This window comes from Chiloscyllium plagiosum, chromosome 3 (genome assembly GCF_004010195.1).
Source record: "Chiloscyllium plagiosum isolate BGI_BamShark_2017 chromosome 3, ASM401019v2, whole genome shotgun sequence".
Taxonomy (NCBI): Eukaryota; Metazoa; Chordata; class Chondrichthyes; order Orectolobiformes; family Hemiscylliidae; genus Chiloscyllium; species Chiloscyllium plagiosum.
Genome location: NC_057712.1, coordinates 131,730,624 through 131,746,657, shown reverse-complemented (window position 1 = coordinate 131,746,657; position 16,034 = coordinate 131,730,624). Strand labels below are relative to the sequence as shown.

General features: G+C 43.0%; 1 protein-coding gene across 1 annotated transcript in view; it reads left to right on the top strand.

The window, feature by feature from the left end:
* Positions 1–16,034, top strand: part of LOC122540179 (dynein axonemal heavy chain 8-like) — a 1,249,383-nt gene that overhangs the window by 1,052,292 nt on the left and 181,057 nt on the right. The window contains exons 66-67 of the mRNA XM_043675521.1: positions 5,382–5,485; positions 10,107–10,283. Of these exons, the coding sequence (XP_043531456.1) occupies positions 5,382–5,485; positions 10,107–10,283 (281 nt within the window). The remainder of the gene's footprint in view (positions 1–5,381; positions 5,486–10,106; positions 10,284–16,034) is intronic.

The window sequence follows — 16,034 nt, the reverse complement described above, 5'->3', positions numbered from 1 at the left end:
TCCTATCTACCTGCGACTCCACTTTCAAGGAGCTATGAACCTGTACTCCAAGGTCTCTTTGTTCACTCCCTAGGACCTTACCATTAAGTGTATAAGTCCTGCTAAGATTTGCTTTCCCAAAATGCAGCACCTTGCATTTATTTGAACTAAACTCCATCTGCCACTTCTCAGCCCATTGGCCCATCTGGTCAAGATCCTATTGTAATCTGAGTTAAGCCTCTTCGCTGTCCACCTCCAATTTTGGTGTCATCTGCAAACTTACTAACTGTACCTCTTATGCTCGCATCCAAATCATTTATATAAATGACAAAAAGTAGAGGACCCAGCACCAATCCTTGGGGCACTCCACTGGTTACAGGCTTCCAGTCTGAAAAACAACCCTCCACCATCACCCTCTGTCTTCTACCTTTGAGCCAGTTCTGTATCCAAATGGCTAGTTCTCCCTTTATTCCATGAGATCTAACCTTGCTAATCAGTCTCCCATGGGGAACCTTGTCAAACGCCTTACTGAAGTCCATATAAATCACATCTACTGTTCAGCCCTCATCAATCCTCTTTGTTACTTCTTCAAAAAACTCAATCAAGTTTGTGAAACATCATTTCACATGCACAAAGCCATGTTGACTATCCCTAATCAGTCCTTGCCTTTCCAAATACATGTACATCCTGTCCCTCAGGATTCTCTCCAACAACTTGCCCACTACCAACATCAGGCTCACCGGTCTATAGTTCCCTGACTTGTCTTTACTGCCCTTCTTACACAGTGGCACCACGTTTGCCAACCTCCAGTCTTCTGGAACCTCACCTGTGACTGTCGATAATACAAATATCTCAGTAAGAGGCCCAGCAATCACTTCTCTAGCTTCCCACAGAGTTCTCGGGTACACCTGATCAGGTCCTGGGGATTTATCCACCTTTACCCGTTTCAAGACATCCAGCACTTCCTCCTCTGTAATCTGGACATTTTGCAAGATGTCACCATTTATTTCTCTACAGTCTATATCTTCCATATCCTTTTCCACAGTAAATACTGATGCAAAATATTCATTTAGTATGCCGCACCATTTTCTGTGGCTCCACACAAAGGCCGCCTTGCTGATCTTTGAGGGGCCGAATTCTCTCCCTAGTTACCCTTTTGTCCTTAATATATTTGTAAAACCCTTGCTCCTAGCCTGCGTAAGTGAACTTTACCTTTGCAGGTATATGTTTTAAGAATATCTGGCACTTCCCCCTTAACCAACCTCTGATCAGGTTGTACATTCTGGTGCAGCTTCCTAGCCTCTGTTACCACTCCAACAACATTCACTGGCTTATCCGGATTTCCTACAACTTGCTTCCCAGTGCTTTTTATAACCCACCAACACTGTGATGCCATGTGGCCTACTTTATTGCCATGAAAACATGGGAGCTTTTTAATGTCTCTTTTCACTTCAAGAGTTTCCTTTTTACCCTGTGGTAAGTTATCCTTATGATCTTCACCGACATCTACCTTTCCCATTCCACGCGAGGATCTGTTTTTTTCCCCAATTTCTATCCCTTATGGATTGAAATTGATTTTGGAAGCCAAACATTGATTTATGAGCCAACTCATAATCATCAGCCATTTCAGCTGCGAATCTGGCTGTTTTAACTCTCTGCTCTTCCACATGAGTTGTCACGACTTCAGGAAATGAATTTTTAAACTTCTCCAAAATAATTGTCTCCCTAAGAGCATCATAGGTTTGCTCTATTTTTAATGCCCTTATCCACCTATCAAAATTACTTTGATCCTTTCAAATTCACTGTAGTTTGACTAAGGTCCATCTTTGTATTCCTGAAACATAGAACATAAAATATTACAGTGCAGTACAGGTCCTTCAGCCCTCGATGTGCAGACCTGTGAAACCAGCCCGAACCCCATCTAACCTATACTGTTCCATTATCATCCATATATTTATCCAGTGACCATTTAAATGCCCTTAAAGTTGGCAAGTCTACTACTGTTGCAGAAAGAGCATTCCAAGCCCTTACTACTCTCTGAGTAAAGAAACTACATCTAACCTCTGTCCTGTATCTATCACCCCTCAATTTAAAGATATGTCCCCTTTGCTAGTCATCACCATATGAGAAAAAAGGCTTTCACTGTCCACCCTATCTAATCCTCTGATCATCTCAGATGTCTCTATTAAGTCACCTCTCAACCTTCTCTTTCACAAAAACAGCCTTAAGTCCCTCAGCCTTTCCTCATAAGACCTTCCCTTCATACCAGGCAACATCCTGGTAAATCCCCTCTGCATTCTTTCCAATACTTCCACATCCTTCTTGTAATGCGCCGACCAGAACTGCACGCAATACTCCAAGTGCAGCCAAACCAGAGTTTTGTGCAGCTGCAACATGACCTCATGGCTCCAAAACTCAATCCCTCTACCTATAAAAGCTAACACACCATATGCCTTCTGAACAACCCTATCAACCCTGGGTGTCAACTTTCAGGAAGCTATGTGCATGAACACCAAGATCTCTCTGCTCACCCACACTGCCAAGACTCTTATCCTTAGCCCAGTACTCTGTATTCCTGTTACTTCTTCCAAAGTGAATCACCTCACACTTTTCCGCATTAAACAATTTCCATTTGCCCAGCTCTGCAGCTTACCTATGTCTCTTTGTAACCTGCAACATCCTTCGGCACTACCCAGAACAGTGGTACATGTATGGAATGAAGTGCCAGAGGATGTGGTGGAGGCTGGTACAATTGCAACATTTAAGAGACATTTGGATGGGAATATGAATAGGAAGGGTTTGGAGGGATATGGGCCGGGTGCTGACAGATGGGACTAGATTGGGTTGGGATATCTGGTCGGCATGGACAGGTTGGACTGAAGGGTCTGTTTCCATGCTGTACATCTCTATGACTATGACTCTTGTGTCATCCACAAATTTACTAACCCATCCTTCTACGCCCTCATCCAGATCATTTATAAAAACTGACAAATAGCAGTGGCCCCAAAATAGATCCTTGCAATACACCACTAGTAACTGAACTCCAGGATGAACAGTTCCCATCAGCCACCACCTTTTGTCTTCTTTCAGCTAGCCAATTTCTGATCCAAACCACCAAATCACCCTCAATCCCATGCCTCCATATTTTCTGCAATAGTGGGGAACCTCATCAAACGCTTTACTGAAATCCACATACACCACATCAACCGCTTTACCCTCATCCCCCTGTTTGGTCACCTTCTCAAAGAACTCAATTAGGTTTATGAACCATGACCTATCTTTCACAAACTGTGTTGACTATTCCTAATCAAATTATTCCTTTCTAGATGATTATAGATCCTATCTCTTATAATTGTTTCCAATACTTTACCCACAACCAAAGTAAGTATACTTACCAGGGTTGTCTCTACTCCCCTTCTTAAACAAGGGGATAACATTTGCTATCCTCCAGTCTTCTGGCACTATTCCTGTAGACTTCTAGCAGATGATCATATGCATTTAAGATGGCTTTCTTCACCTCCTCATACATCCCGGATGCCTCCTCTGAGTGATGCCAATACCTTACTAACTCAACCTACAAGTTTTGTTTTGATCAACAAAACCCACATGGTCACCAGCTACTGCATTTGTTTAGCCATCATTTCAAATTAGATTAGGTTGGATTAGATTCCCTACAGTGTGGAAACAGGCCCTTCAGCCCAATGAGTCCACACCAACACTCTGAAGAGTCACCCACCCAGACCTATTTCCCTCTGATTCATGCATCTAACACTATGGGCAATTTAGCATGGCCAGTTCACCTGACCTGCACATGTTTGGACTGTGGGAGGAAATCGGAGCACCCAGAGGAAACCCACACAGATACGGGGAGAATGTACAAACTCCACACAGACAGTTGTCCAAGGCTGGAATCAAACCCGTGTCCTTGGTGCTGTGACGTAGCAGCGCTAACCACTGAGCCACCACGCCACCCACAAATGATATGGAAAAGTCTTTAACATCCTTCTCATCAACTTTGGGCAAGCTTGAATATATTTAAACAGTTTCTTACCAGCCTTTGGCTACCATGGACTTGCCCATCCTCATTCTCTTCCTCACTAAGCTTACCTTAATCCTTCTTCTCCATCCTTTTAAGCTGACTTTCCTGTCTAAGTACCAATTTATGAAGTTCAAACTCCATCCCTTTCTTCTTTCTTCTTTTCTTTCATTACTCTCTCTCTTTCTGTTTTTATTTTTGTTCTGTTAAATCAATTTTTTGTCATTTACTTTTTGTTCTGCTAAAGCAATTCTGTCGTTTTCTTTTTGTTCTGCTAGGGCATTTTGTTATTTTTCTCTTTCTTCTGCTTTTAATTGTAATTCAAACAGTTTAATTTTTTTTGCCCTTTCCTTGTCTTTTGCCTCTAACTCAAGCTGCTTCATTTTCAAATAAACTTTAGCCATCTCTAAAGATTGATAGCATTTCTCCAAGGAACACAGAAGCTGTTAACTAGGAAGTAGTAAATGCAGGTACCGTTGCAACATTGGAGATATTTGGATAGGTACATGAATAGGAAAGGTTTAAAGGGATATGGCAAATGCAGGCGAGTGGGACTAGTTTAGTTTGGGAAATCTGGTCAACATGGATGAGTTGGACCGAAGGGTCTGTTTCTGTGCTATATGACTCTAAATTTAGTGGCCCTGGTCAGTGCAACATCGTGTGCCGAAGGGCCTGGTCTGCACTGCATTGTTCTATATTCTATATACATATTTCCAGCAAATTTAAATGCTGTAATTATCTCTCCTTTCCTCCCGGAAGGAGGTGGCTCCAACTAAAATAGCCCAAACCCTAACTTTGCCAGTTGTTTTAAGCAGATGAAAGTGGATACTCCAGGATGGATGCAGCTGGTCAAACTATTTAGTTTTGAACAAAACCGAATTTATTTGCAAGATTACAGAATGAAACCCAAACAAAAGAGAACAGAATGCAGAATAATTTAACCTATTTGAAAACTGAACAGATTATCTCAACTTAATGATGCTTTTCCAGATACTTGCAACAATCCTCATAAACACCCCTTGGCAGAAGAAAGGTAAAATCAAACATAGGTTCTTACAAGAGAGATGTCAGAGAGAGTAAGGATCAGCATGGACCTGCTTCTTTGGATCCAGCAGCTTCACAACTGGCTACTTGCTAAAACCAACCCAAACCAGAGAAAAGCTGAGCTGGGAGAACTGGCCACTCCCCTTTCATTGCACAAGTTTTTTTTAAACTTGAAAACATTCTCAAATATTTATACTCAGGCTTTTCGGAATCACTGCTTTTATGACCTCTCAAAAAAAAGCCAACGACAGCATAACCTTGTTAAAGGATTAGCATTGCCACAAGTGCATCAATAGTAATCAGATATAACACCTTATTGCAGGTCTCTCCAAGCTTCTAGAAGCAACAGAATCCGTCGCTGTTCTCGCAAAAGAATTAGCACAGAAAGAAAAGGAGTTGGCAGTGGCTTCACGTAATGCTGATAAGGTTGGTGTGCATAATGTTTTAAAATATTATATTGTGTATCTTGTGTTCATTAGGAAGTTCAGAACTTGAGTATTGCTGAAAATAAACCCATTTTGTTGAAACCTTTTGTCTTGCACTCATCAGGAAATTTTGCAAGAATATCAATTCAAGAGGAAAGCCAGCATTTACATTGCATGAGTGAAGAGTGCTGATGGGTGGCAAGTAGATTCTGAATGGGTAGAGGTGTTGTCATGAAGAATGCACCAATTAATAATATTCGACAGTTAACTGCCAAGCTTTGGGAAAATTATAAACCAGGCTTGTTAGTTAGGACATTGACATGAGAAATTAGCTAGTGAATGGCATTCAACAAAGTGCCGCACAAAAGTCTCCTGCATGAGATAAAGATGCATGGCATTATGGATAATGTATTAGCATGGATAGAGGATTGGTTAATGAACAGGAAGTAAAGAATGGGGATAAATGGGTGTTTTCTGGTTGGAGATGACTAGTTGTGTGCCTCAGAGATGAGATTTGGGGCACTATGATCTTTTGCTATAAATTGTGTCTTATGATCCTGCCCCACTAATTACCTGATGAAGTAGCAGCACTCCAAAAACTAGTACTTCCAAATAAACCTGTTGGACTATAAACTGGTGTTGTGTGATTTTTAATTTAAAACTATTCAGTGATTCCACCTTCGCCATCTTTTAAAGTAGGCAGTTCCAAAGCTGCACAACTGTGATGGAAGAAACTCTGGTACTCTACATCTCTGTTCTGCTCATTCCAGGTGTCAATCTAGGAAACCGCCTCTATCGCATCTCAAAGGCATATGCAGTCTTCTTTAAACAAGGACACCAAAACTACGAACAGTATTTGAGGTGTGGTCTCACCAATGCCTTGTACAATTGAAGCATAACATTCTTATTTTTGTGAAAGTGAGGACTGCAGATGCTGGAGATCAGAGTCGAGAGTGTGGCGCTGTAAAAGCACTGCAGGTTAGGCAGTGTTCGAGGAGCAGGGAAATCAACGTTTCAGGGAAAAGCCCTTCATCAGGAATGAGGCGGGGAGCCTTGGGGGTGGAGAGATAAATGGGAGGAACTGGAGCTGGGGAGAAAGGTAGTTAAAGGTGCAGCAGATAGGTGACCTGGGTTCAATTCCCGCCTCAGGCGATTGACTGTGTGGAGTTTGCACATTCTCCCCGTGGCTGCACGGGTTTCCTCCGGGAGCTCCGGTTTCCTCCCACAATGTGCAGGTTAGGTGAATTGGCCATGCTAAATTGCCCCTAGAGTCTGGGTGGGTGCACTTCGGCGGGTCGGTGTGGACTTCTTGGGCCGAAGGGCCTGTTTCCACACTGTAAGTAATCTACTCTAAGTCAGGTCAGAGGGGAGGGTGGAGTGGATAGGTGGGAAGGAAGATGGACAGGTATGACAGGTCATGAGGGTGGTGCTGAGCTGGAAGGTTGGATCTGGGATAAGTGGGAGGGAGGGGTATGAGGATACTGGTGAAATCCACATTGATGCCCTGGGGTTGAAGGGTCCTAAGGTGGAAGATGAGGCGTTCTTCCTCCAGGCCTTGTGTGGTAAGGGAGTAGCGATGGAGGAGGCTCAGAACCGTCCATGTCCTTAGCGGAGTGAGAGGGAGAGTTGAGTGTTTGTCCACGGAGTGGTGGGCATGGTTGGCGTGGTGTCCCAGAGAGGTTCTCTGAAGCACTCTGCGAGTAGGCGTCCTGTCTCTCCAATGCAGAGGAGACTGCATCGGGAGCAATGGACACAGTAAATGACGTGTGGAAGTGCAGGTGAAACTTTGATGGATGTGGAAGGCTCTCTTGGACGGAGGTGAGGGGGAGATGTGGGTGCAGGTTTTGTAATTCCTGCAGTTTCACCAACACATTCCACCCTGACCTGAAATTCACCTGGACCATGTCAGACACCTCCCGCCCCTTCCTGGATCTCTCCATCTCCATCAACAGTGACTGACTCAACACTGATATTTTCTACAAACTCACTGACTCCCACAGCTACCTGGACTAGACCTCCTCCCACCTTGCCTCCTGTAAAAATGCCCACCCTTCCCTCCCAGCAACTTCCCCTGCCACGGCAGGAGTTGCAAAACCTGCCGCCATACCTGCAACTCCTCACCTCCGTCCAAGACCCCAAAGTAGCCTTACACATCTATCAAAGTTTAACCTGCACTTCCACACATGTTATTTGGTATTTCCATTGCTCCCAATGCGATCTCCTCTACACTGGGGAGACAGGACATCTACTCACAGAGCGCTTCAGAGAACATCTCTGGGACACCTGCAACAAACAACCCCATCAGCCCATGGCCAAATTCTTCAAGTCCCCCTCCCACAGTGCCGAGGACATGCAGGTCCTGGGCCTCCTCCATCGCCACTTCCTTACCACCCGGCGCCTGGAGGAAGAATGCCTCATCTTCCACCTCGGGACCCTCCAACCACATGTCATCAATGTGGATTTCACCAGTTTCCTCATTTCCCCTCCTCCACCTTATCTCAGTTCCAACCTTCCAGCTCAGCACTGACCTGTCCTACCTGTCGATCTTCCTTCCCACCTCTCCACTCCACCCTCCTCTCCGACCTATCACCTTTACCCCCACCTCCATCTCCCAATCACACTCTCAGCTACCTTTCCCTGAGCCCCACCCCCCTCCCATTTATCTCTCCACCCCCAAGGCTCCCAGCCTCATTCCTGATGAAAGGCTTTTGGCCAAAATGTCGACTTTCCTGCTCCTTGGATGCTGCCTGACCTGCTGTGCTTTTCCAGCCCCACATTCTCGATTCTTATTTTTGTGTTCAGTTCCTCGCATAAAGGCAAACATTCCATTAGCTTCCTTAATTATATGTTATATTTGCATACTAACTTCTGTGACTCATGTACCAAATACCTAAATCCCATTGCATTTCAGAGTTATGCATTTATGGAGTCATTATGCTATACAGGCTGGTCCAACTTGTCCATGCTGACGATGTATCCTAAATTAATCTAGTCCCATTTGCCACCGTTTGGCCCATATCCCTCTCAACTCTTCCTATTCATATACCCATCCAGATGCCTTTCAGATGTTTTAATTGTACCAGCATCCCCCACTTCCTCTGGCAGCTTCTTTCCAATCATGCACCACCCTTTCTGCTAAGAGGTACCCCTTAGATCCTTTTTAAATCTTTACCATCTCACCTTAAATCTATTGCCCTCTAGCTTTGGACTCCACTACCCTGGGGAAAAGACCTTGTCTATTTACCTTATCCATGCCCCTCATGATTTAATAATCTCTATAAGGTCACTCCTCCACTTTCGATGCTGCTGGAAAAGTAGTCCCGGCCTATTCAGCCTCTCCCTCTAGCTCAAACCCTCCAACCCTGGCAACATCCTTGTCAATCTTTTCTGAACCCTTTCAAATTTTACAACATACTTCCTATGGCAGGGAGATGAGAATTGAACCCAGTATTCCAATAGTGGCCTAACCAATGTCCTGTACAGCCACAACATGATCTCCCAACTCATATACTCAATGCACTGACCAATAAAGGCAAGCATACCAAATGCCTTCTTCACTAGCCTATCTACCTACCATTCCATTTTAAAAGAAACATGAACCTACACTCCAACACCTTTGTTCAGCAACACACCCTTACAGAAGCTTACCATTAAGTGTATAAGTTCCACCTGATTTGCCTTTTCAAAATGCAGCGTTCCAAATTTATTTAAATGAAACTCCATCTGCCACTCCTCGGCCCACTGACCCATCTGATCAAGGTCCCATTGTACACACAGGTAACCCTCTCGGCTGTCCATTACACCTCCAATTTTGGTGTCATCTGCAAACTTACTAACCATACCTCCCATGTTCACATCTAAATCACTTATATTTGCATGATATTGTACTTTTATTCTTCCCGTCAAAGTGAAAAATATACATTTTTCCACATGATGCTCCAGATTTATATCTGACTACAATGTCCTTTGTATCTTTTTCACAACGTACTTCCCTATTTACCATGGTACTGACTGTGAAGTTTTCTATCACACCTTCCCTCAACTCATTTCAGCAATGGATGTAAACCATAAAAAGCTGGGGCCCAGCACGGATCTTGTGAGGCTTTACTCATCACAATCCTGCCAATCAGACAAAGACCCATTTATGCATACTCTGTTTTCTGCCAGCCAGCTGGCCAGCCAATCTTCTATCCATACTAACATGTTACCCCTTTTACCAAGAGTTTTTATTTTCTGCAATAATCTTTGATAAGTGCCTTCTACAAATTTAAGTGTAGTGCACCTACAGCCTTACGTGTACCATTATCTACAAGTTATTGATACTGCTGATGTGCTGCTTCTGTGAATGACTCATAGCTCTCCTGGGGATATCTTTTAATCTCCAAATTCAAGTCATTTGATACTCCTATCTATGCAGCCAAAGAGGATAAAAAGCAATCAACTCAAAATTACTGAAATGCACCATATCCTTGCAGCTGTTGTCTATTAGCTGCAGTTATTCACCTGGAGCCTACCGCTAGAAAATTAATGAGTTTCATTTCAAAATGTCGTTAACTGCAGCATCACAACTAAAAACAATATTAAAGATATTTTTCCTGTCTTTTTTCTCTGACAATCTGCAGGTTCTAGGAGAGGTCACAGTGAGTGCTCAAGCAGCAGAACTGGTCAAGAATGAAGTCATGATAGTGAAAGATAAGGCCCAGAAAATTGTGGATGAAATCGAAGTGGACAAAAATATAGCAGAGGGCAAACTAATTGCTGCAAAGCCAGCTCTTGAAGCTGCAGAGGCTGCTCTCAATGTAAGTATTGTGACTGACCCATGGGGAATTTCTTAAATACATTGCTTTTATAAATACACTCAATCAAATTCCTACGGTGCTAAAATAAGGGGTATCTGGGGCAACAGAAGTAATTTAAACCAAGGTTGTAGCACTGTCTGTTGTTAAGCAGGAAATGTTGTAATGAAGGGGCAACTTGGAAGCTTAAAAAGACCAAATCTAACAGAAGAAGCAAGTGGGTATAGAGGTGATACTAACAACAGGAGATCCATAATTGATGATCATTATTTATTAAAACAAAAGAAACTGGATCCATTTGATGAAGTAATTAAAGCAGACAAAATTTTTTCTAAAATTGTAAGGCAACAGGAATTATTAGAAGTGCCATCATCAGCATAAATCATTCAGGGAATGCTAGTCCGCAAAAGGGTAGAAACCGAGATTACTGGAATATTATTGGATTACTGGCGGCATCTATGAAGAGCAAACAGTTAATGCTTCAAATCCAGCATACTGCCAGAAACAAAAACAGAAATTGCTGGTGAAACTCAGCAGATCTGGCAAGATTTGTGGAGAGAAAATAGAATTAATGTTTTAAGTCCAGTGATCCTTCTTCAGCAATTTCTGTTTATTTCAGTTCTCAAGTATCCACATTCTTTGTTTTGCTTTATTCATCTTCGAGACGTCAAGCAGCAGGATTTATTCAATTGAATCTGGGAAAAGGACAAAAATTGTTTATAAGGTCATGAAGAATTGGAAAATTATCAATTTTTATTTGCAGAAATGTGGGAAACCTTTGTTTTGGCCCCACAAAGTGGGATACTTGTGTTTTGGCCACAAAAGCTTGAGAAAACACTCCAGTAAGCAGGACAGGAAAGTAACATTCTGACTACACAAGGGAAAGAAAAGAATATTTCTGGAGTGTAGATTTTAAATTTAGCAGGCAAAGAGAATGGAACAGTAGGTTAAATGTCTCTAAAGGAATGACTATAAAGCACGTCAAGATAGTGCATTCCTTTTTGCTGAGGTAAAAACAATGACTGCAGATGCTGGAAACCAGATTCTGGATTTAGTGGTGCTGGAAGAGCACAGCAGTTCGAAGTTCCTTGGATGCTGCTTGAACTGCTGTGCTCTTCCAGCACCACTAATCCAGAATTCCTTTTTGCTGCTCCAGCTTAAATTTCTTCCCGTATCACTGTGACATGGTCAGTTAGCTCACCCACTCTATAGCCCTCACTCATATCCAAACAAGCTTAAAAAACTTTGCATCTTTTTGGATATTTACAAAGACTTCTCCACTCCTGCCCTCCTGTTCCTTTACTTGCCTCATCCACACTTGCACTGTTCTGTTGCTTACATAATATAACAGCCACTGAACATGATGGTTATGCTACAAGTAATTCTGCAATACAAGGGGTGTCAGATAGCAGAGAATGCAAGTGTACTTCACAAACAGAAGTTCTGACTGTTGTGCATGGATGCCTGAGCCTTATTCAATGGCAGGAGTTCAACAAGAGAGTTCTTATAATTAGATTATTTACAGTGTGGAAACAGGCCCTTCGGCCCACCAAGTCCACACCGACCCGCCAAAGCGTAACCCACCCAGACCCATTCCTCTACATTTACCCCTTCACCTAACACTACGGGCAATTTAGCATGGCCAATTCACCTAACCTGCACATTTTTTTGGATTGTGGGAGGAAACCAGAGCACCCGGAGGAAACCCACGCAGACACGGGGAGAATGTACAAACTCCACACAGAGAGTCGCCTGAGGCGGGAATTGAACCCGGGTCTCTGGTTCTGTGAGGTAGCACTGTGCCACCGTGAGTTCAATTGATAGTTTTTATTCTCAGCTCTTAGGGCTGAAGGAATCAAAGGGTATGGGGAGAAAGCAAGAACAGGCTTCTGAGTTGGACAATCAGCAATAATCATATTGAATAATGGAGCAGGCTCGAAGGACTGAATGGCTGACTCCTATCCCTATTTTCTATGTTCCTGTGACAGTAAGGAGGTCAAAAAAGAAATGGCCATGCTATGCCGGTTCAAAAATAAACCAGACAGGCAAGTAACTGGTCAAGAAGTATCCAGTTATAGAAACACAGCTCAAGGAATTGTTAATTACTCAATGAGCAATTATTGAACAATGAACAACTATAAAAGATTTCTGTAGACACCTCCTCGCAGAGCGCTTTAGGGAACATCTCCGGGACACCTGCACCAATCAACCCCACCACACTGTGGCCCAACATTTCAACTCCCCCTCCCACTCTGCCGAGGACGTGCAGGTCCTGGGCCTCCTCCACCGCAGTTCCCTTACCACCCGACGCCTGGAGGAAGAACGCCTCATCTTCCGCCTCGGAATACTTCAACCCCAGGGCATCAATGTGGACTTCACCAGTTTCCTCATTTCCCCTCCCCCCACCTCACCCCAGTTCCAACCTTCCAGCTCAGCACAGTCCCCATGACCTGTCCTACCTGCCTATCTTCCTTTCCACCTATCCACTCCACCCTCCTCTCTGACCTATCACCTCCATCCCCACCCCCATTCACCTATTGTACTCTATGCTACTTTCTCCCCACCCCCACCCCCTTTTCATTTATCTCTCCACCCTGCAGGCTCCCTGCCTCTATTCCTGATGAAGGGCTTTTGCCCGAAACATCGATTTTCCTGCTCCTTGGATGCTGTCTGACCTGCTGTGCGTTTCCAGCACCACTCTAATCCAGACTCGGGTTTCCAGCATCTGTAGTCCTCGTTTTTACCCTCTGCATACATTATGAAGATCTCATAAAGCATGATGGAATTTGCAATTACGCAAGATTGGCAGAAATGATTTCCACCGCTGAAGGAAATTCAGATGAAAGAAAACGGCAAAGTTGCAAGAAGACACAAGTAATGAGAAAGATAGTACACAGTATGACTCATTTGAGCTCCTTCATGAATTTTTAACTGAAGTTGTTCAGACAGCAGTTTAGCCTGGTGAACAAATCATTACAGCAGGTTTGAATTTGACATCATGACAAGTTCACAAGGATCATTTCAATTCTTCATTTTCCAAGGAAGAATGATCCCTACCAGTGACAGAGATCACATAGCGATCTTTAAGTATATGATTGAGGATGTGAACATAATGGATTCACCAGTAAAGTCATTGACTGGGCAAGTGGAAGTGTCCAACCTAATAAACCATTGAAGTACAGGGTCTACATAGATTAGCACAGGTTGGTTGACAGATTGAGAATTTGATTGCTTGCCCCAGATTGAAGGTGGACCTCATATGGCTCCATGGAAGCCACATCTGAGGTCAGATGACCACTGTCTACAGATGGAAGACATGGTCAAGCAAAGACTTAGTTGGCACAGATCTCCAAGATACTTTCAAGAGGAAATTGCCTGGCTCAGAAATCCATAATACTGCAAAAAAAAAACAAAATACTGGATTCACCAGGCATTATCTTCGCTGAAGTAAATGAATGAGATTGAAGTCCCTTTGATAATGTTATGGTGTAATTACCTGTTTCAGCAGGCAATGGTTCCTCTGTAAAGGAAATTCAGGGCATTAAATTTCATCCAAAAGAGATTATGGACCAATTTTTTGGCTCATTAGGCCAACTTCCTCCATGAAGGACATTTAAGAGATAAATAGTCCTCTACATGATGGACTCTTTACAAATCTCCTACGGTCAAGAATAAAATCAATGTCAAAATTCTTCAAGCCAAGAGCTATAAATCTTGCAAGTCTAAAGGAAATGTATTCTGGACGAACAGCGAAACCCTCAATCTTTCTGAGTTTGTGAAGTCAGATTTAAGGAGAAATTAGGTAGGGATAAATGTGATTACGTACATGAATGAAAAAATGTTAGTTTTGGGAAGAAAGTTTGGGAGAGGATGTTGTGTCAAGTTATAGTTCTGAAAGGATTAATGAAGACCACATCAGATGCCATTCAATTGATGATGGTATTAGAATGTGCATAAGGAAAGGCAGAACATCTTTGGATCTCAAAAGTGACAGGCTTGCTTTCCTACATCTTCCAAAGGCCTTAGCAACAATGGTTATCTTATTAAAGTAACTTGTACCAGATTGCCATCATGCAAAAAACTACATTTTTAAAGACAAAAACCTCTTATCATTAGCTACCTTATGGTTTGCCTCTATCACTTTAAACCAAGTAGGGTGTATAGCCCAGTCAGCAAAGAAAAGATGGCAGCAGTTTTCCCAACCACATGAGAGTAGGCGGTGGTTGGCATCACACCTTTACACAGCATGATATACCATTATGGAAATGATTATCATTGTTGCAAATCAGAGATCCTGATGCAGAGTTTCATGGCCTCCTGCTGGGCAAAACCAGGAATCAGATCAGGGGAATAATGAAGGGGATAATGATCAACAAGAAAACAATATAGCTTGAAGTGGGGGGCAGATTTTTATTCTATTTGACTAGGATTTTGATCAGTTGTCATTTCTGAGTATCACCCATTCTTTTAGTGTCATTGGTCTTAATTTTTTTTTAGATTAAATTACTTACAATGTGGAAACAGGCCCTTCGGCCCAACAAGTCCACATCAATCCGCAAAGCATAACCCACCCAGACCCATTCCCCTACATTTACCTCTTCACCTAACACTACGGGCAATTTAGCACGGCCAATTCACCTAACCTGCACATTTTTTTTTGGATTGTGGGAGGAAACTGGAGCACCTGGAGGAAACCCATGCATACACGGGGAGAATGTGCAAACTCCACACAGAGAGTCGCCTGAGGTAGGAATTGAACCCGGGTCTCTGGCGCTGTGAGGTAGCAGTGCTAACCACTGTGCCACCATGCTGCCCACAGAGGTGAACAATACTAATGTTTGGCAAAAACATACCCAAACCTGCACTTGCCAGTAGAGTGACAGCTTTAGCAATTCTACTTCAGTTGCTTTCTAATTAATTTTCTATTATTGTGACATTATTAATGTCATGAATGTGCCATTCTGACCTTGAAGAGTTTTAAGAAAAAAAACTGTTCAAAAACCGTTTCAAGATCAAAGACATAACAGACAACCATCTGTTCCCAGAGGGGTTCGAACCCTCAGTAAATTTATCTTAGCCTGCATCATGAATGGAGAGACATACATGAACTACACAATGAATCCTTGTAAAAGAATAATATTTCAAAGCTTCTGAGAGAACGGGAAACTGGAAGGACACCACAAGGAATTCCAAAGTAAACAATGGCCCATTTGAAATGAACACAGTATCCATTTTGCTTCGGTTGTGATAAGAGATCCTATGAGCAACCTTTTTAAGGAGTACAAAATTCTGAACACCAGTACCAGAAAGGAATAAACAAGACAAACTAGCTAATTGTTATTGAACCTGGCTTGCAAGGATCACACATTTAGAACATAGAACATAGAACATAGAAGAATACAGCGCAGTACAAGCCCTTCGGCCCTTGATGTTGCGCCGATCCAAGCCCACCTAACCTACACTAGCCCACTATCCTCCATATGCCTATCCAATGCCCGCTTAAATGCCCATAATGAGGGAGAGTCCACCACTGCTACTGCAGGGCATTCCATGAACTCACGACACGCTGAGTAAAGAACCTACCCCTAACATCTGCCCTATACCTACCCCCCCTTAATTTAAAGCTATGCCCCCTTGTAATAGCTGACTCCATACGTGGAAAAAGATTCTCACTGTCGACCCTATCTAAACCCCTAATCATCTTATACACCTCTATCAAGTCACCCCTAAACCTTCTTTTCTCCAATAAAAACA